Source organism: Chinchilla lanigera, unplaced genomic scaffold (genome assembly GCF_000276665.1).
Source record: "Chinchilla lanigera isolate Chin_1 unplaced genomic scaffold, ChiLan1.0 scaffold00029, whole genome shotgun sequence".
NCBI classification, from domain to species: domain Eukaryota; kingdom Metazoa; phylum Chordata; class Mammalia; order Rodentia; family Chinchillidae; genus Chinchilla; species Chinchilla lanigera.
Window position 1 is genome coordinate 1322458 of NW_004955430.1, and position 21020 is coordinate 1343477.

The window sequence follows — 21020 nt, forward strand, 5'->3', positions numbered from 1 at the left end:
CTTTGAATTTAAGGAAGAAATTTTATTTCTTCTTGACAGAAAACAGTTCTTAAATTTGGTATTTGTACTCCATGTTGGAAATTATATCATTTTGATGATTATCCAAAGCAGTAGTTATTAAATTGATGGGGATCTTTCTTCTGTCCTCTTTTTTCAGAATTACTGATTTAGGCAACATCAAAAGAAGACTTTATTTATCAACAGTCCATAAGGAACTGTCCTCAACTCCTCTTCATGCAAAAATCCCACTCTTCATGATCAAGCGCAAAATTGTAAGTATACATGAATGTTGTGTGAAGTATTAAATTCAAGATAGCAAATAGTAATTATAGGATAACACTGCACATGAGGCACTTTATTAAGCATCACAGTGGCATAAAAAATGAATAAAAGCCGTACTTCTTCCTCTCACGTGAACTCTACCGGGTGAATGAATATTATTGTTTAAACACTTAATGTCACGGAAACTGTGATAGGAAGCAATGTGGAGAGAGAAGGTGCTGTTGGGGCGTTGCAAGGGAAAGAAATTCATCTGCTTGCCAGATGAGCAGAAGTTTCATGAAGGGGATAGCGCTTAGCATGGATTTGGAAGGACGGTGAGATTTCAGTAAGGAGATAGGAAACTGAGCTCCCCAAGCAGAAGGAACAGCGTGGGAAAAACTTGAAGTTGGTGTCTTACTTTTTCTCATTGTTGAGACAAAATACTCGGCACCAAAAGTTAAAGGAGGAAAGGTTTATTTAGCACAGTTTGTAGAGGTTTCAGTCCAATATCAGCTGGCTCCAAGGCAGGATGGCATGGCAGAGGGGCATCACAGAGGAGGAACAGTTCGTAGTGGGCAGAAGGTAGCAAAGCAAGTGACAAGCCTCTTTCTGTCCTTATATCTTATCCACGCTACCGACCCTTATGGCAGGCAGTGCTCACGCCCTTAATCCTAGCATTGCACCATGAGTCAATCCCAACATCACACACTCTAGATCCAGCCACTCTGAAAAAACCCCACCTAGGACCACATGAGGGGACATCTAGACCCAAGCCACAGCAGCCAGAAAATGCTACATGTTTAGAGAACTAAGGAATCACTGTTGCAGATTTAAGAACAGCCCAAGAAATATCAGTCTCACAGTACAATAGCCTGGTACAAGGTGGGTCATTTTAGGCTATTGTGTGACCTCCAGAGAACCTGAATTGAGTGACAGTGCTTTTCAAACGGCAGTCATTTCTGCACTGCTGTCAGTACCATCTTTGAGTTCTACCTGCGGCAGTAGGTACTTAATAGTTTATTTTAAATTGACTTTCTTCTTTTGGATTAAATTTGTTTTAAAAGAAAACTATGTTGTACTTGCAGATGGAAGATATGTACTAATAAAGTCAGAAAACAAACAAAAATTCCATTTATTTGTGCATTTCTAGTTTTTTCTCAAATATTTATTTTTAGGTTTATTTCGTTGTGTCTGGAAAAATATATAGTGGATAACTTTTTTGAAATTGATTTATTAAAACCTTTTGGTCCAAATAAAAAGAAGAAATATATAAAATACAAAAATAAACATACTAAAAAGGAAACCAATATTTTAATATCTAGTTAGATACAGTTTCTTGTCCAAAGCACTGTTTTGGCCTGCTCTTTTAAAAGAACCCTTTATCAAGGATTAGGTACGTGCAGGAGTGTTTTCCCTGACATAATGAGAAGGACTAAAAGGAGAGTGAGAAAGGGGAAATTCTTCTTCTGTGATCGGAGGTATTTGATGCCACTGCGTGCCATCTAACACCATCTCACGAAGGACGCATGTTCCACGCCTTGGAAGCCTCCGCAGTAGAGAAAGGAGCGCATTAAAGCTCCTGCACTAGGGAAGGAACACACCAGAGATTATTCTGGTAGCGATACCTGCGGGGAATTGGAGGGCTAGAGAGTGAAGCCGAAGAGACCGAATCAGGGCAGTGAGGACTAGGAGGCGGCAGGAAGGAGCGCGTGTGAGCCAACACGGGAGGCGTAGAGTCAGACGCGCTGACACATCTGTGAACAGAGCTTTCCCACGTATGTGTGCGTACTTTGAGAGCAAGCGCAGAGAATCTGGGTTCAGGACTTACTAGAATAGGATAGAGTCTTGGCTCTGACACTCCCCTTATATTTTTATTGAGTATATAATGCACAGATATTAAGAGTGCAGAATCTGGTTCTGACTCTCATTCCTACACAAATTCCTTTGTTCATTTCCTCGTCAGTCAGATGGAGATAATAGAAGAATACACACCATTCCCGTGGGGACTTACATGAGGTAGGAAACTGCAGGCTCCTAGGACGGGGCCCACCGTAGAGTAAGTGTGAGGAAGGGTTATGTTTGCTCCTTGCGCTTCGCACTCTGCTCCTTCCGGGCAGTCTGTACCTCCCCCTCTGTGGATTAGATGCGGGAGCAGCTCATCGTTGCTGTTCACAGCTCAGTAGGCCGCGTAACTTCTCCACCCTGTACTTTGGTGGCCTGTTTACTTGCCTGCGCCCCTCATTCCGCCGCGAGCTGGTCTTAGTACGCTGATGTCCCCAGCCCCTGTCAGCACACAGCACAGGCGAGGTGCTCCGTAAATGTTTGCCAAACCAACTGGCAAGTTTTAATGTGCCAGCAGACCTGGAAGATAAACTAACGACTCTTTCATGACCAAAGTAGGTAAGCTTTCCAGACGTGCTTGGCTGCGTCCACAAACGCCCATGACTGTTCGTACAAGTATTGAGAAAATGCGCGCTCGTTTCTGTTTCCTCCCAGTCTAACAGACACGTCCCGGCGCAGTCTCTCTCCTTCCCACCGCCCATGCGCTCTATTCCCAGTGCTCCCTGCTGCAGTAAAGCGGTTATGTTTTATGGGCAAATTCTGCAGCGGGCGGCAGGGGGACCGAGAGCACCTGCCCGTCCCCTGCCATCCCGAAGCCTCCCTGCTGTCGGCGTGATATCAGACTCCAGTTTTCCGCTTTTTACCAAACCAGGCTTCATTTTGTACTCTCCATTAGCAGCTGGCAGATACTTTGGTAGCAGTGATAAACCTCAAAACAACATCTAAAAAGACATCAGCTAACATTTATACCTCAGGAGTTTCGTACAAAATTCCTCATTGCTGATCTCTTGAAAAACTCAAGATTTGTCAACACCGAGCCTGTCTTGCACAGCCAGCAGCCAGCTTGAGCCAAGTGGCAGCTGTACAGTTTCAGTGGGGTTGAGCGCTCTTCCGTGAACGGAAGTCCTCTGCACCCATAGGGCGTGCTGGTGGCGCCTTGGCCCCCTAGGTAGTCGGTTTGAAACCCTGATTCAGAAGATCGTCCACTTTTTGCCAGATTGTCGACGTTTCCTTGTTTTGTTTTGTTTTGTTTTGTTTTTCTTGTTGGGGAGGTGGGTGTTCCTGGCTAAAGCCATCAGGTAGGCAGAGGCAAAAAATAAAGTTAATATTCATATAGCCTACCACTGTGAATATTTATATCTAGGCTACTTTCTGTTCCAATCAACTTTAACTGTTAACCTTGTCATATTTTTTCATGTTATTCTTAATTATGAAGACTCACTTTATCATTTAAGTTTAACAGTTTATATTTTTACCTTTTAGTGGTAAGAGCAATTCTAAAAATAATAAAACCATTGTATTAACAGTAAAAGTATTCACTTAGTCCAGACACACTGGAATTAATTTTACTTCTTTAATATAACTTCAGTTAGTTGGTGATGGTGTCACATGAACATCAGTATCTTGCTACCAGTGGTTGTATAGATGTACAATAAATTTAATTCTATTTAAATAGGAAGTTCAGTTATGAGATGCCATGCAGAATATATCATTCATTGGAGACACAACAAAGACACAACAAATTACAATACCAAAATCTCTTAGTAACTGTCTTGGTTACTTTTTTCTCGTGGCTGGGACAAAACACCTGACGCCCAAAATTAAGGAAGGAAAGGTTTATTTCGCTTACAGTTTGTAGAGGGTTCAATCCATACTTGGCAGATTATAAGAGTGGCACGTGGCAGAGGGCAGCAGCTCATGGCACAGAACACAGCTAAGCAACCACCACACCAGGGCGGAATGGGGGAAGAATGCACCCAAGCACTCTTTCCTCTCCCTTACATATGCAAACTATCCACTCCAGGGCGGGTGCAGCTCTCACACCCACAATCAAACTCTAACAGCCTGCCCCATTTCCGCATGAGGCTTTGGGGGAACACACAGACATAAACCATAACAGTAACCTTTAACATTTACACACCCAGTGTTTGTCATTTAAATGGATAAAACTACTCCTCAGGAGTTGCACCTTCTTGGACCACAACTCTGATGGTGTCTTACAATTTTTGTTATAAACTGGAGGTCTGAAATAAATGTCTTTAAAGTTTCTCGAAGATCGTTTGTCATTGTCCTCAAAGATCCTGTTTTCTATAGCCAGTGATTTGGAAATTTATGATTTTTAGCAGTATCATTTCTTCAGTATCATTGAGTGAGGACGGAATGGAGGAGGCAAGTAGATTTATTCAGAAATGAGGTCGTTTACACACAAAGTAACAATTAGAGAATGTCTCTTAATAAAATTATCTTAACCTAGAATACACTATAATGTTTATGGTAGTTGCTTGAGGGTTGTATGTGTTTTTTTCATCCGTGTCAATGTAATTTTTAAATATGTGTTTTTTAATCCATATCTACCTAATCTGGATGTTGTCAAATACATATACTGAAGATATTTGGGGAAGGGAAAACTTGCCCATGACCTCCTCTGCTGGTCTTGAATGCCCAAATAGGCACAGCTAATTCAAAGGAAATTTGCCAAAAAACGAGATGATTACCCAGCGTTGGAGTCACCCTATTTTGGAATCATATGAGCAGTCAGGATACTGTTGTGTTAAAGTGTGACATCTGGAGCTAGATTGTTGGCATTCGGTTCTGGTTCCATAGCTTCCTGACTGCAGGCCCTGGGGCAAGGCGGTTGGTCTGTGTTCCTGTCTCATCAGTTAGGGACCATGGCAGAAGTTGCTAAATAGAGCCACTATTAGGATGGAATCAGTTATGCCAAAACAATACCAAGCTCATAGCAAATGCTCAGTGAATAGTAGGTGATACTGTTATTATTTTACTGTTTTCTCTGGATGTGAACTCATGTATTAACTTGTAAATATGGCGTTATAATAAACCTCCGAGCTTACATTTATTTCAGTTAATAAATATTTATTAAGCTTCTCCTGTGGGTCAAGCCTGTGTCAGATGATACGAATCCAAAGTTAAATGACACATGGGCTTTCTCCTCAAGGAGAGTACAGCGCTGCATCAAAGACAAATACATAATGCTACTGAAAGCAGATGTCAGACTTGTCAAGTTGTAGGTAAAACAAACAAATTAATTAATTTCTTCTTGGAACAACATTTAAGATGCTTTAAAGAAGAAAATAAAATCCAGAAGCCTAACAACATGCTAGTTACAATGTCCAGCATACTTTTTTCAAAGTTACTAGGTAGGCAGAGTGAGCAAAGGACTCCACAACTAAGAGAAAATAATCGATGAATAGAAACAGACCCAGGCATGACGAAAGACGGTGAGATGAGGAGGTGAAGGCCTTCAAGTAACTCTATAATATTCAAGGATTTAAGGGCAGATCTTAACGGGAGGAGACAACAAATGGGAAACTTCAGTAGAGGAATTTAAACTGTGAAGAGAAATGTGGATCTAACGTGTGCAGTTGGAGGACAAGAAGGCAAAGAGAGGAGCTGGGAGAAGAATTTAAATGAAATTTTTTGAAATTCAAAAACATACAGATCAAATAAGCTCAATAAACCATAAACCGAGAAACATGCACATGTAGACACAGGCAAAAACCAAACCATGATGTGTCATAATCAAGTTCCTGAAACTCAGTGAGAAAGAGAAAATTTTAAAATCAACCAGAAAGAAAAGCACATTGTACGTCACAGACCAATGAAAACACCACCAGCTTTCCATCCAAAAGACTGCACATAAAAAGACAATGTGATGATGAAAGGTTGGGGTAGGGGGGAATTGTCAATCTAGATTTTTTCTGTTAGAAAATATTCTTGAAAAATTGAGACAAAACAAAATAAATTTTGGACTAAAAAGCTGAAAGAACTCAGTACTAGATATTTACTTTACAGAAATATTAAAAGTTCTTAAAGCTAAATATGTATATATGTATATATATATATATATATCATATGAAAATGTGGATCTAAAAAACAAGGAAGAGTTCTAGGAAAGGTAAATATGTAGCTAAATCTTAAAAATTCTGTATTCATATCTTCATTTCTTTAAAAGTATTTTATTGCTTCAAAAAAACAATAAGGTTGTATTACAGAATCTGTAACATATAAAAGTGAAATATGTGACAGTAACACAAATGATGATGACATGGCAGTAATCTTTGTACGCTTTTTAAGCCAGGAGATATTCTAATATCATGTGAGTTTGGATTATAAAGATTCATACTGTAAACTCTGTTGAAACTATTTAAAAATTAAAACAAAGAAGTGTAAATGAGCCATTTGAAGAAATTAATAAACAGTAAAAATAATTTTAATCCAAAAGGTTATGGGATTGCAGAATTAAACAAAGAACACATGGGAAAAATTAAAAACAAAGAGCAAGATAGTAGCCTTCAACTCAGGTCAGAATAACTATAGAAATAAACTAAATAGAAATAAGCTAAATAGAAAATAGAAATAAACTAAACTCACCAATTAAAGGACAGAGGTTGTTAGATTAAATAAAAAGCAAGACATATAGTGTGCTGTTTATAAGAAGTGCACATTAAATCTAAAAACATATTACAAATAAAAATGGAAAAGAGATACTGTACAGATACTAATCATAACAAACTAGAATGCCTCTATCAATAAGAGACCAAACAAACTTTAGGACAGGAGAATATCATGTGAAGAGGGGTGTTTCACAATGATAAGAGGGCTAAATTATGAAGCAGCTTTAAAAGGCTTGAGTCAAAAGCTAACAAATTAAAGGGAGAAAGGGAAATGCACAATGTAGCTGAAAGTTTTAAGACTGTTTCCCTCAAAATTGAAAGAAAATCAGAAAGGCTATACATTTAAAGACACTAGCAATCATCTTAACCTATTTCACATTTGTAGACATTTCAGCTTGTAACTTTTGGAATAGCAGTTTTCAAGTGCACATTAAATATTCACTAAGATTTACAATGTGTTGTTATATTAATTGCAACAAAATTTGAAAGACTTAAATCATACAAAGTATATTCTATAACTACAAATGAATTAAACATCAGTAACAAAAAGATAATCAGAAAATCCTTAAGTACTTGGAAATAAAGCAACATGTCTCTTGTAAGCTAATTTTCTATTGAGAAATTGAAACTAATGTGAAAAATTATTTTCAAAGGCACAAGAAATAAAACCATGTTCTTTATATACCATTGTAGGAGCATGAAAACAGAATAAGGCTTTGAAATTCTGGGAAGAAATACACTGTGGTGATAGCTTGTGAAGTTGGTGATTTCTTGTTTGTCATTTCCTTTTAGAAAGACAATACAGGCTGCAGTTACTCAGGGGCTTTGTATATTGAAAAAATAAAACCCACTATTTTGAGATCTTTCCTACAAAGAATAGAAGCATTGAAGAATCACACAGTGCTGGGACAACCAAGAATTTATTACATGCATTTGAATTCGTATATGTTTGTGTGTGTCTGATTTCACAGAATATACAGCCCTTGTAGCGTACACCATATTGCCAAGACAAAAGTCTCTAAAAACTAGAAATTGATACTTTGAATAAGTCACCCTTCACCAGTCAACTCCATGCAAAATTTCTTGCTAAAAGTAAGCAGCATAAACTCACTTATTAATCCAAGCAATGAACTAAACAGAGCTGCCTTTTTTCTCTCCGATTCCTCTCTTTCATGTGCATTCATCTTAAGAACCCATAATTATAAACATTTTAGGTCAAGAGTTCTTTCTACTGGACTAGAGTCACACATAGGTATAAAAGGATTAGAGATCAAGAAAAATGTCAAAGAAAAAGGATTTTAAGAGTAGATGATATCACCAAGATAATGAAAATAATATTTTATAAAGGTCAACTATAATTCACATAATCTGCTTATTGGTAGTAGATAGTTCATACCCTTTTCCAAAATTTCAGAAGATGTATCACAGCATTTATATGACTAATGAGTTATTTATTGAGGCTTATGAAAATTGGAACCTTTATAAATACCAGCTAACCCAAAAAATAATTTCTGTTTTCTCTAGCCAAAAGGGATTTGTGAAAGTTTTGCAATCTTTTTCAAGAATCATCCCAACTATACACCCAGGAAATCGAGTTATTAAATACAGATAGCAGTTTCCAGATATTTATTTGTTGAATGATTGTAAATGATGAAAGTGAAGATTGAATATATGTGTGTAGGCATGAATGCATTTGCATGTGTTTATATTTTCATCCACACACATATGCGTACTGTTATTGATGAGTACTTTCCAGGAGGCCTGACCTCAGGCAGAGAGTATCAAAGCAGATTGACTGTGATGGATATGAAAAATATGTCTTGAGTAAGGACCTGCTTTCCTGGGACTCTGTTTTTGAAGGAGGTGGGTAGTGATTCCTTATTAGAGCTGAAGGTGCAGCCTGCTAGAGTTCAGATGAGCAAAAATAAATGAGAGGGGTCCCTGAGGCAAAGTGGCCGGCTCACCTACATAACTCCCTGGGCCTGAAAAACTTGTCATTCACGATCATACGTAGGTGTCACCCTCAGGTCTTTCCAAAATATGAGAGGACCTGGTGTCAAAGAAAATAAAGCAGGTAACAAAAATAGTAGTTATTAACTCTAAAAATGTTTTTTTTTAAGTTGTATGATTAAGACGGAAGATATTCATAGAGTACCCCCTGGCTCAGTTGTGTATAACGCATAATCACAATAAAGGAAGACAATGTGAACTGAAAGGAAAAAATAGTAAATGAGTGATGACAGAAGATGAAGTGGGGGAGTGAGGTAGACAAGTGAGCTAAAACTCTTGTCTACTGTATAGGAAGTGAGTAGATAGTATCTAAAATTGACGAATCAAAAGGAATTATTTTTAAAAATACAGAAAGAAGTAGAAACTCAGCTAATACATAATTAGATGAAGGGTGACAAAAGAACAGACTGCTTTGTATAAAATGTTTCAGACTGTGTGGCTTATAGTTGCACGTAATACCTGATATATTTTTAACTGTTTCTGAAAAGTAGTCTTTTTCTAAACTTGCCCACTTGCCCACCATGAGCGTACTGTGTACTAACTGTATGAAGTAGATGCCCCATGTGTGCTTCCCTCCCAGGCTAGCAGGATGGTCTTACCTGTATCTATATCCCTGAAGCCACGCCCAGTGTCTCACACCTGATAGGTGCTACACATACTTAGGGAAAAATGAGTAAATGTGACTCCTAGCGGGATGAACCAGCTGAAGGCGTGGGATTAGTGTATATTTAAATCTTTTAGGACAAGAAACTACATTTAGAAAACAGTAATAATGCTAGTGTAATAATAAAATCAAAGTTATTATTGAATACAAACCCTAACACCTCCATCTCTTATCATCTGGGTTTTACCATGTTGTCGTGTTTATCCATATGGCATATCTATTGGATTTGTTCCTTACATTCCAGTTCCTCTGTGAACTGTCTGGCAAACCCTTCTCACTGCATAGTGGCTGACTAAAGCTATCTTTCTGTGCCTTGTGATCTTTATTCTGTCAGAGCCCATCCCATCGCCTACAGATTTCCTCTACCACTCCAGAATATTCCCAACTTCCCTACACTGCGCTTGTGTGTATTCTGCTTTCAAGATTCACGGAAACACTTGTCTATAAAACCCACATCCGCTTCCTGATTCTCCACTTCCTCCAGAATCAGCCTCACTGGGCCATCACATGGGACTTCACTAGCTCACCCTCCTGTCCACATGACACTCAGCCCTACCTCTTACCTTTGCTTTGGCCACGCTCTTTTCCTCCCAAGAGACCAAAGCATTCTTGTAGTCTGACAATATAATTTTACTGTTGAGACATTGCAAAAAAAAAAAAAAACTTCCTGTATTTAATCAATAATTTCCTACAATCTCTTTACTATTACACTGTGGAAACAATCTCAGGCCCACCTCCATACTAACATCAACATTCCTTCATAGGAAAGGTGTGCCTCAAATTACGTAATGGACCTTAAGTAAACTGTGCTTCTAAACAAACAAAAGAGTCCTGATATTCAGAGTAAGCACATACAATTTTAATACTACTTTTGCTTTAATTTCAAAAATTCTTTTTTCCTACTTTTGTCCTATAGTCTTAACTAAATAGTTTCTCACTGAATGACTATTTTCCCTTTAATTCCCTCAGACGATTTACAGAATATTTTTGGTGTAGTATTGAGGATCTAATTGTTTAATGAGCAGAAACTACTCCCTGTAAGAGTACTTTAGAAATGGCAAATACCAGGCGTAATTGCAAATTCTTCAGAAGACTCTATTTCTGTACAGTAGGTTAATTGCTTATAAGTAGACAGCACTGGCTACAGTTTAAGCCCAGCTTCTAATTTCATCCATGCCCCTTTTTTTCATCAAAGATAAGTGGATAATTGTGATCAAATTAGTCCCCTTGAAGGAACAACTGGCTACTTATCCCCGATTTTCCAGTTCTAAGTGATCCAGTGCACCTACACTTACCTTCCCACCAGCATAATGCCTACACTTATTTCTCAAAGCTGTCTCAGGGAAACTCTGTAGTCAGATGATGATGTGTAAGGTTATGGTGATTTTAAGGGAATTTTTAAGAAAATTTAAGCGAAAACAGAGATAGGAAAATACTGGTTTTGTGCTGATTGATCTAGATGACTGCCTCACTTCTCTGGACTTCCTTTATATCGTGGCTTATTCATTTCTGTAATGGCGGAGGTCCTCACTCTCCTTTGCTTCTCTGGATCATAGTGGTGCAATCTGTGCATCGACTTGGCAGCGTTCACCAGTGAAATATTCAAGGGGGCGGTTTTCCAGTCACTGGATGGCATCGTCGTCTCAGCTAACTGCAAGCTACGGAAGATCTTCACCTTAAGATCAAAGCCTCAAGACACTGCTGATAAAGATGGTATGTTTTGCTGTCAAGTTTTTAAATTCTCTGATGTATTTTTAAAATTAGCCATGCCTTTCAGGGAGCATAGTAGCAATTTGATTTTATGTCTCCTAAAGTAAATTTTACTACAATCATGTTGATTTCTTTATTCTGGACCAAGTGGTTATTTTTACTACAGCTGAACACCATAAAAATGTATTAAATTTTCTTTTTGTGATTTTCTTTTTTGTTGTGATAACACAACAAAAGTTAGGATTCTTAGCTGCAAACAGTAGAACACTCTCGGTGATCGAAAGAGAAGATGAATTTATGTAAGGATGTCAGTCCACTTACAGAATCTCAACTAGACCGTCAGGTGTATAATCTATGCCCCAAAACAAATCCAGCCCTTACAACAAAGCTGTTCCAAGAGGGCATCCCCCCCTTAGATCCTTCAACTACAAGGAGACCCAACAAGTCACACCATCATACAGTACTGGGCTCTAGGTTCCAGAATTTCTATTACAAATGCCCCTAAAATTAGGATATCTACTTCCCTGCCATCTTCATTGGAAGTGCACTTCTTCTTCTTCTTCATTTTTCTCTCTAGGGAACAAAGGGTGGTATATCTACCTGATTTATGGAGACTCAGTTGCATGCTGCAAGGGAGGCCAGTAAAGCACAACACTGATTCCTAATTTGAGAGGCAGGACTTATTGTGTGGGAAAATATTCAAATTAGGGAGTATATGCAAATGATCATGGGAATCTAGTATGCTCTGCCATTGTGCATACTCTTTTCCATTCTCTGTATAAAAAGATGTGGTTTGGCAGCAATAATTTTCTAGTGATCATGTTAAAATAGAGTTGAGTAGTTCCTCATATTATTCCTAGTGAGACTATAAATATATACATTAATTATTCATAATTTGATTGATAAGTATGTTCTTCAGGTAACTCGGCCATCTAGAGTTTATAATGTGATATACCGTCCTGCTAAGATAATTTTTAAACAACCACAAAAGAATACTGATGTTTAATTTTGATGTTTATTTGGGATATTTTTTTAATTCCTCTGGAAATCCAGGAAACAGGGTTGAACACATCAAAGTTGAACACATCTTGGCAGTTTGTCCCTAGATCTTAGACTTGTGCTCCATCTGGATAAGTGTCTGAGAAATCCTTCTGTGCCTCACCCTGTGGAATAAGATGCTATGCCTATAAATGTCATTTCGTGTAGTGAAACACTGCAGTGTACTAACAGCTCCCTAAAGAGACCACAGACAGCAAGGACAGCTGCTCATCTCATACACCACTTACAGGCTATATGCGAAAGTGAAAGGTATCATTTTTAAAAATGGAGCTTAGGGGGCTGGGGATTTAGCTCAGCAGCAAAGCACCTGCCTGGCAAGTGCAAGGTCGTGAGTTCAGTTCCTGGTACTGGAGAAAAACCAAAAAAAAAACAAAACAAAACAAACAAAAATGGAGCTTAGCTAATAAGCTTTAAAATGTCCAGAAATATATCTGACTCTACATCAGGTTAAGGGAGATAAATGATAACCTGCTTAGTATAAATGTAAAGAAACAAGTGGGTCAAACATGGCAAGTTAAATGCATGTTTTAATCTCTGACCCTTCTCTAAACCCAACTAAAATTACAATACAGGAAAAGATATAAAAGATTAAAAAGATGTAAATTAAAAATTAAAAGATAGAGTAAGAAGATATGAATCCATTAGGATGGAAAGTGTGGGAGAAGAAACAACAGACAAACGATGTAGATAAATGTCATAAGCTTAGGGATGATTTAGAAGAGCAAAGAAGGCTGGAACCTTTGGGTTTGCGGAGAGGTTCTCCAGTGGGTTTCAAACAAGTCCGTAAATCAGCCGCCCTAGTAGGGTAGAGGCATGATTGAAAATAGGGAGAGTGGTTGCATTCAGTGAAGGTGGCTATAGGTCCCCAGGCTCCTTGTCTAGCTCCATATAACTAGGCAGCAGGAGACTTACTCTCTGGAGAAGCTGAGCAGAGCGCTTGTGAACCCAAGTACATCAAGGACATGGTAGGTGCCTGAACTAACAGGAAGAAGGAAATAGAGAACACACATTTTTCCCTCAGACTTAATACAAGATGCTACATCTATAAAATAAAAATAATTTGTTCTTGCCTTCAATAAACATTTTATTTTATTGAAGTATATTACGAATGTTATAAATGCTTATGTACCTATACAAACAAACACAAATCCTAAGTGTACAGTTTGAGGAATTACTGAAAAGCAAACATTCCTAGCACCGTCACCCAGTTGAAGTAGAGCATTACAAGCACTTTATAAGCCCTGCTCATGTCCTCTCCCAACCATGACCCTCTCCCGTCTTTTGAGAGGTGGTTTCCATCCTCACTTCTACCATATTAACGTTGTCTATTTTTGACCTTTATAGAAATTGAATCTATCTTGTCATGTGTGCGTTCTTTAACAAAACTTGGTTTGTGAGATTTATTTGTTGCAGTATATAATAGTAATTTGCCAGTTTTCAGTACTGTATTAGGTCAGTGTATAAATAGACCTTATTGTATTTATCCCTTTTGTTATGGATAATGCAGCTAGAAATGTTCTTGTGAAATTCTCTTGGACCACCTGTGTGGGAATTTTTGTTGCTTTTATGTAGAAGTCAAATGATTCATACTTCAGCATTATTAATTTGTCATATTTCTCTCTCTATTCTATGGTTTCATTTTATTCTTTTTCATGGTTTCGGTCCCTCAGATAAAATTCTTAATCTTGTTATTAAATTTTTCACCTTTATTAATCAAAGCTACTGAAAAGCTCATGGCTCAGAACTTCTTTATCTGAATCCTCTGCGAGTCTATTTCTATTGTCTATTTATTTTTCTTGTTCTTATCTCTTGATATGCCTAGGTTGTTCGATTCTGAGTATCAAAAACTACAACAATATTTTGAGGCTCTAGATAATATTCTCTTCCTCTAAAGACAAAAAATTAAAAGGCCCAAAATATGAGGAAATGTTAACAGTACTATAGTGGAAATTAGTCCAGGAAATCTGCTATCAGGGTAATAAGATTGCAAGATGAGAGGTTAGAGAAAACAAAGAAATACAAGATTTCCCAAAACTGAATCAGGGTATTTTCAAACTGATATGACTCATCACTTCCCAGAACAACTAATGAAAAAGATTCTCTGTTGGAATAAATTTTAGAAAGATCCTTTAACCATCCAGAATTCTTAAAACTACAATTTATATACAAATGGTTAGGAATAAGGAAATACAAATTACATTTGACTTCAGAGTAGCAACATTAGATCATAGATGATCTTGAAACTCTACCTTCAAAAATCTAAGAAAATACTTCAACCTAGAATTTTATAGTCACACAACTATCAATCAACTGACTGCAGGATAAAGATACAGTCTCTTAACATTTTATTTACTTACATATTTGCTCAGAAGACTCTGAAAGATATTCTTTATAAAAACAAAAGAGTAGATCAAGAAAAATGAGGAAAACAAGTAAAATGTTAAAAGAAAATGCAAAGGAAATTTCCAGAAGATTAAAACAAACAAGAAAACTGCAGTTATTCTGACTTCTTAACTAAGTGAAAGAATAAGCACACACATGCATGGATAAACTAGGACCATCTTATTTTCAGAATAAAAGCTGACATTTTTACCATACATCAGTGAAAATGAATTTATGGATTATTATCTGTCCATAGACAGTGTTTGGGATACACTGACCTAGTAAATTAACTTTCCAAACTACACCTTGAAGGAAAAATAATTTCCCAAGCAATGAAAAATTAAGTAAAAACTATATAAATACGAGCATGGTATTATGAAAGGATCTTTTAAAATATATTTTATTAGTGCCTAGTAACTTTACAAAATGATGGGGTTTCAACGTGGTGTTTTCATACATGCGTATAACATAGTTTGATCATATCATCCTTTATTGCTTTGATCATATCCACTATCCTCCCTTATGCCTCCCTACCCCCATCCTTACTTAAAGAGATCTTACCTGTTCAAAAACAGGAAGTTAATATGGTACATGGCAGGATGCGAGTAATAATATTGACCTACTTGTCCCCCAACTTTGGATGATATAAAAACATAAGACCACAATTCCTTCCTCTACACGTAGTAATAAGCACTAGGAAAGTTAACAATACCGGAGCTCATCAAAAGTACAATTGCACAAAAGCAAGCAAACTATAATATAGTATAGGGTAGGCTGAGTGCCCCTCGTCAGAGAGGTTGGCAGTAGAAGGGAGATGATGACAACAGTGATGATGGTGGTGGTGATTGCAGCCTTAACTCTTGATAAAATGTAAGCATTGTTCTAAGCACTTTATGGATGTAAATTTATGTAATCCTCATAACACTTTTAGGAGATGGATGTTAAATTAATCCTCATTTAATAGGCAGAGAAGCTGAGGCACAAGAAAGTCAGGTAATATGTGCAGTGCCATACCTTTATTAAGTAGGAAAGCCAGGATTTGAACCCGGTAGTAGGGCTCCAGAGTTTATAATGCTAATAGCTACAATAGATTCACTCATGAAGTGGTAGAAGAAAAGGGAAATAAAAAGCTGTCGTGGAATAAGAATGCCAAGCTTTGGTGACTAGTTATGTTAGAGTCTCTGTATTGCAACAAGTAATAAATGTCCTCTTCTCTCTCTTACTGAAGGGGAGGTTCCTTTATTCTGCAAGGCAGATGGCTCATAGTTTTGAGGCCTTTGTAATAGGAAACTTTACCTGTTCCTTAAATTCCATACTGGAACCTAACTTAAAAGTATGTATTAAATACTTCCTAAGCTCAGTCCTTTATTTTCTTTGGCTTAAACTTCTACCGTTTCATTTCTTAATCTCACCCAGGTTAGGAGACTTTTTCCTAATTCTTTGCTGTTGTATGTTTATACAGTGGAATATAATAGAAAGTGAATTATAGGAACCTTGCCACAAGCAATTAACCAGTTTTTATTTGCCCAGAGGAATGACTTATGCTGGACAAGTAGTAAAGTGTGCTGATTCAATTTATTTTATTACTTTATGGCTCCTCAGGGACATAGGCATTTTTAGGCATTTGCATGCCTGAATTATTGATTAACACCTATCATTCTGTGTTAAAGTAAAAACCATAATGCATATGTGGATAATTAGATAAGAGAGAGAAAAGGGAGAGAAAAAATAAAAGGAGAGAAGAAAGAACAAGCAATGATGTATTAAGCATAGATTTATCCATAAAAGTGATTATTTCCCAGATCTTCTGGCTCCAAGGTTTAGTATCCTTTCTGAAATACCAGTAATGGGCAGTATAGGTACTGCATTCAAAAAGCCAAGAAGAAGACAAAAATTAAAGTTGCAATTTCAGACTGAGAGCCCCTTAAAGGCATAGACCAGGTCTCTACATTTTAATCTCTAGCATATGACCTGGTACTGGTAACAAGTTTTAAATGTTCAGTGAATTAATTAATTAAGTCTTGATCATGTATTTGTTCAATCATTCATTCATTCATTCATTGTCTCCTCCATACACCTTTATTGAGTGTCAAGTAGTGTGAAGAAACTTTCTTCAGTGTCTACAGGAGAATCTGGAAATATCGACACTGTGCCTTAATAGACTCATTGGGCAAGGAAGACCCTTGGGGTCCTATAAGGCAAGGTCTTAGTTAGACAGGAGCACGGGGACCGTCAGGGTGATGCTGCACACAGAATGGAACTTGAAGCCAAGCCTTTGACTGCGGTCTTCTCAGAAGTACACAAGTTTACCTTCCTCAATAACCAGAATGGCTTGGTGCTTTTAATATTTATTAGTGTTATTAATACCATTATGTGGAGTGTTTCCCCAACTCTCTCTCCTTTTCAGGATTTGTACCCAAATGCTATATTTAGCTATATTCTTAGATGTGACACCAAAAGCACTTTAGATTAGTTAAAAAATAAACAAATTGGGGTCGGGTATATAACTCAGCAGCACAGTGCCTGCCTGGCAACTGTGAGGTCCTGAGTTCGATTCCTAGTATCAAAAGAAGAAAAAAGCAAGTTGAATTTCACCAAAATTAAAGACTTACCATCAAAGAACACTATCAAGAAAATGAATTGACAGCTTATACAATTAGAGAAATATTTGTGAATCAGAATACATATTCTAACAGAATACATATTCTGGTTACATATATTCTGATATATTTTAGCACCTAGAATGTATAAAAAGTCTTTCAACAACAGAAGACAACCACTTAATTAAATATAATCAAAGGATTTTAATAAACTTTTCCTTATAAAGATATACATATGACAAACACATGAAAAGATACTCAGCATGATTAGTCATTAGAGAAAATGCAAATTAAAATTATAATTGCATAACTTTATTAGGATGGCTGTAATTTCTCTTCATGACAATAACATATGTTGGTGAAAATGCACAGAAATTGGAACCCTTGTATGGTATTATGGTAGTAACAACATAAAATGAGTCACTTACTGCAAAAAACTGGTCTTTCCTCCAAAAAGTCAACATAGAAATATAGTGTGACTCTACAATTCTATTCCTGTATATCCCTCCAAAAAGAAAACATAACCAAGGAAACAGACACTCAAGCAAACAGTATGCACATGTTTATAGCAGCAGTATTTCCAGTAGCCAGAATATGGAGAACAGTCCAACTGCTGATTAGCAGACGAAGGTGTATTATAATGGAATAGGATTTGGCCATGTAAAGGAATAAAGCACAGAGTCACGTTCCCGTGTGGATGAACCTCCAAAGCATTATGATAAGTGGAAGGTGTCACACACCAAAGGTCACGCACTGTGTGATTTCATTATGTAAGACATCCAGAATTCACTTACAGAAGACGTTCAGAAGAGGCAAGTCCATAGAGACAGAACACAGATACGTGACTGCCGGGGTCTCAGAGCCTGCGGGAATGGAGAGGAACTGCTTACTGTGTATAATTTTACCTTAGAATGATAAAAATATTTTGGAACTAATTAGAGATAGTGTTACACACTACAAATGTGAGTATGTCCTTAATTATATTTTTAAAAGCCTCTGAGGGCATGATTCATTCAAGCTTTGGATGTAACCCAGATTTATTAGCTCTTTAGACAACAATAGTTTTCATTATTAAAAGACATATACTAAGATTAGTGGTTCTTTCACCACTGTAATGAAATCATTCACCACAGTCTTTGTTATTAATAGAAAACACGTTACTTGCTATGTACCAGGCACTACTCTTGTGCCTTCACATAGATTAATCATTATTTAAACCTCATTTAATCACAATTAATCATAATAGTCCTGTGAAGGAAGTACTGTTTTTATGTCATCTTTCACAGGTAAGCATAGAAAGGCTTTGCAGAATAATGCTACTCTGCCAAGGTCCACAGCTAATAAGTGGAGCAGAATATACATCCAGGGTAGTTTACTTCAGAGCATTAGCATATACTGTTTCTTAATATCTGTCTGCATAGTGAACTCCATGAGCACAAGGCTTTGAATCCAGGCCGGCCCAGAGAAAAGCTGATAATTATACGGCATATGAGTGAAAAACATGACTGAACAAAAATGAAGACTTTATTTGGCAAAGACTTCTGTTTTATAATGTTTGACTCTCACTGATGTTTCGAAAAGTTGAAGTCTCATGTAAGTAAGGCACTGTGGTAAGCACTTCAGGCTGCTGCCACATATATCAAGTGAATATACATGAGTCTGGGACCAGTGAACTATTATAAAATTAGTGCTTATTTAAACTACATGAGCTAGGAGGATCCATAAAGTGAAGATCTATAAATCTCCCTTCTTTACCAGACATTTCCCCCAATGGTTCTGGTTTCTAATGCATAAAGTGCTTTATATGTATATTAAAATTGATGACTTAAATTTTAAAGCGAGTTAAGATCCTCATTAAAGATATTAAACACCTACAGAATGGTTCATTTTATGATGACTTTATAGTCAAAGAAAGGTGACCAGGATTACAAAGTCACTCAGACATTCTCGTACATGACTCATACTGAGAGCAAAGACATCAGGAACCCACCGACTGGTTGTGTTCGGCTGCCACTGGGGCAGATCTGTTCCCTCTCTCCTAGCCTTCTCTTCCGTGCACCAGTTTGCCGTTCTGCATTGACCGTTCCAGCCAGTGTTCCGTGCTTTTAGATCTGGTAGCAGACTGTTTAGATTTGACTATGTCATTACCCAAACACTGATCAGCAGCCTGTATGTTTTCATGCACACACGCTTCCGTGAGATAGAACTTAACTGAAAGAACAATACAGATAGGCCCCAGCCCTTTAGAATCGATTGTCAGCTTATTTGTTATTCAGCACTTGGGGGCAAAGTTAGGATCTCCAACGTGCAGGGAGTACTTTTCACTATAGTGAAAAGAAAGCAAAGAATAACCAAAGAAGGAAAAAGAGAACACGTGGCAGCTGCGTTTAATTTAGTGAGGCTGTTGTTAGGGGTTGTTTGTCCATGCACGTTTACTGAGCATCCCCTCCCAACCAGGAACTAGACTGAATACGTCTCTAGGATTCTCCCGCCATCCTCTCCCTCCTGGCAACTCTGGCAGAACCGCCTTTCCTTCACTTCCCAGAATGCACCGGGTTCCTTCTGCCTTCAAGGCCTCTGTTCCCTCTACCTGAATGTGCACTCTCACACCATTTCACCAGTTTGCTTTCTACTTACACTTTTTCACTCAGTTTAAAATCTCTTTCTGTCAGACAGAACTTTTCCTGACTGCTGTGCCATTAAACTCTCTCTTTCATCATCTTGCACTTTGCCTTCACAGCAGTGAAAATTATAGTAAAGTAATTATTTGTGCTTTGATTTGTTTCATATCCCCTGCTAGATATAAACTTCAAGAAAACAAAGACAGAGTTACTCTAGCTTATCACTAGATTTCCAATCACCAGATGAGGGCCTACCACTGAATAGAAGGTAAGTAAATAAGCGGATAGTAGAAGGAGCACAAGTTCCAAGCTAGCCTGGGCAGCTTAGCAGACCCTGTTTCAAAAGGCGGGGCATGTAGCTCAGAGATAGGGCACTTGGCTAGCACGAACAGGCCCTGGGTCAATCTCTAGTACTTAAAAAGGAAAAAAAAGGTGCTGCCCCAGGCTAAGCTAAACCCCGGAAACCTTCAGGAAGCCCGGTGAGTCTGGCCTCTGCCTCCCTGACCAGCATGCAAGGCAGGCGAAACCTTGGGCACCCTCTGGGGCCTCGGTTTCTACCCGCCACACCCATGGTGTGTTGCCCCAGGCTGGGCTGAACCACGGACATCTTCAGGAAGCCTGGTGAGTCTGGGCTCTGCCTCCCTGACCAGCGTGCCAGGCAGGCAAAGCCTCAGGAACCCTCTGGGGCCTCAGTGGCTAGCGGCCACCCAATGGTGTGTCAGCCTGGGCTGGGCTGCCACCACTCACAAGTACCAGACCTACACTGAGCACTGGGGATCTTCAGGCTCTCGCCCTGCCACTCAAAAACAAGCAGGACAGCGAGACTGCACTACAGGGAGTCTCTGGTTCCTCAAAAATGACAAAACGAAGGAGCAAAATGCAATCCCAGAGCTCCACATCACCCAAAACAAGTCCGGGAGGCACCAACACAGAAGAGCCTGGAAGTCATACACCTGAAATTTCTGAAATGATAGCAACTGAAGTAAAGAAACAGGCCATAGAACACATCAGATCAGAAATAATATCTCAGGTGAGAAAAGAAATGATAATAATAATGAAAGAAATGTTCAACATATACAAAGATGACATAGACAAGAAAATAGACGAGCATAAACAACTCAATGAAACCTTCAGGGAACAATATAGAAAAGAACCAGAAGGTATGAAAAAGATGCAGACAGATATCCAGGAATGTAAAAATTCCATTGAAAGCTTGCAAAACTGCCTGAACAAAGCT

At 38.0% G+C, this 21020-nt stretch overlaps 1 protein-coding gene across 8 annotated transcripts in view; it reads left to right on the forward strand.

Moving 5' to 3' along the window:
- The window catches only part of LOC102029990 (chromosome unknown open reading frame, human C3orf67), a gene marked incomplete at its 5' end in the record, with an annotated part of 255631 nt that overhangs the window by 106005 nt on the left and 128606 nt on the right, over positions 1–21020 (forward strand). For all 8 annotated transcript variants that reach the window (XM_005387269.2, XM_005387270.2, XM_005387273.2 and 5 more), the window contains 2 exon segments: positions 158–272; positions 10968–11124. In XM_005387269.2, coding sequence (XP_005387326.1) covers positions 158–272; positions 10968–11124 — 272 coding nt within the window.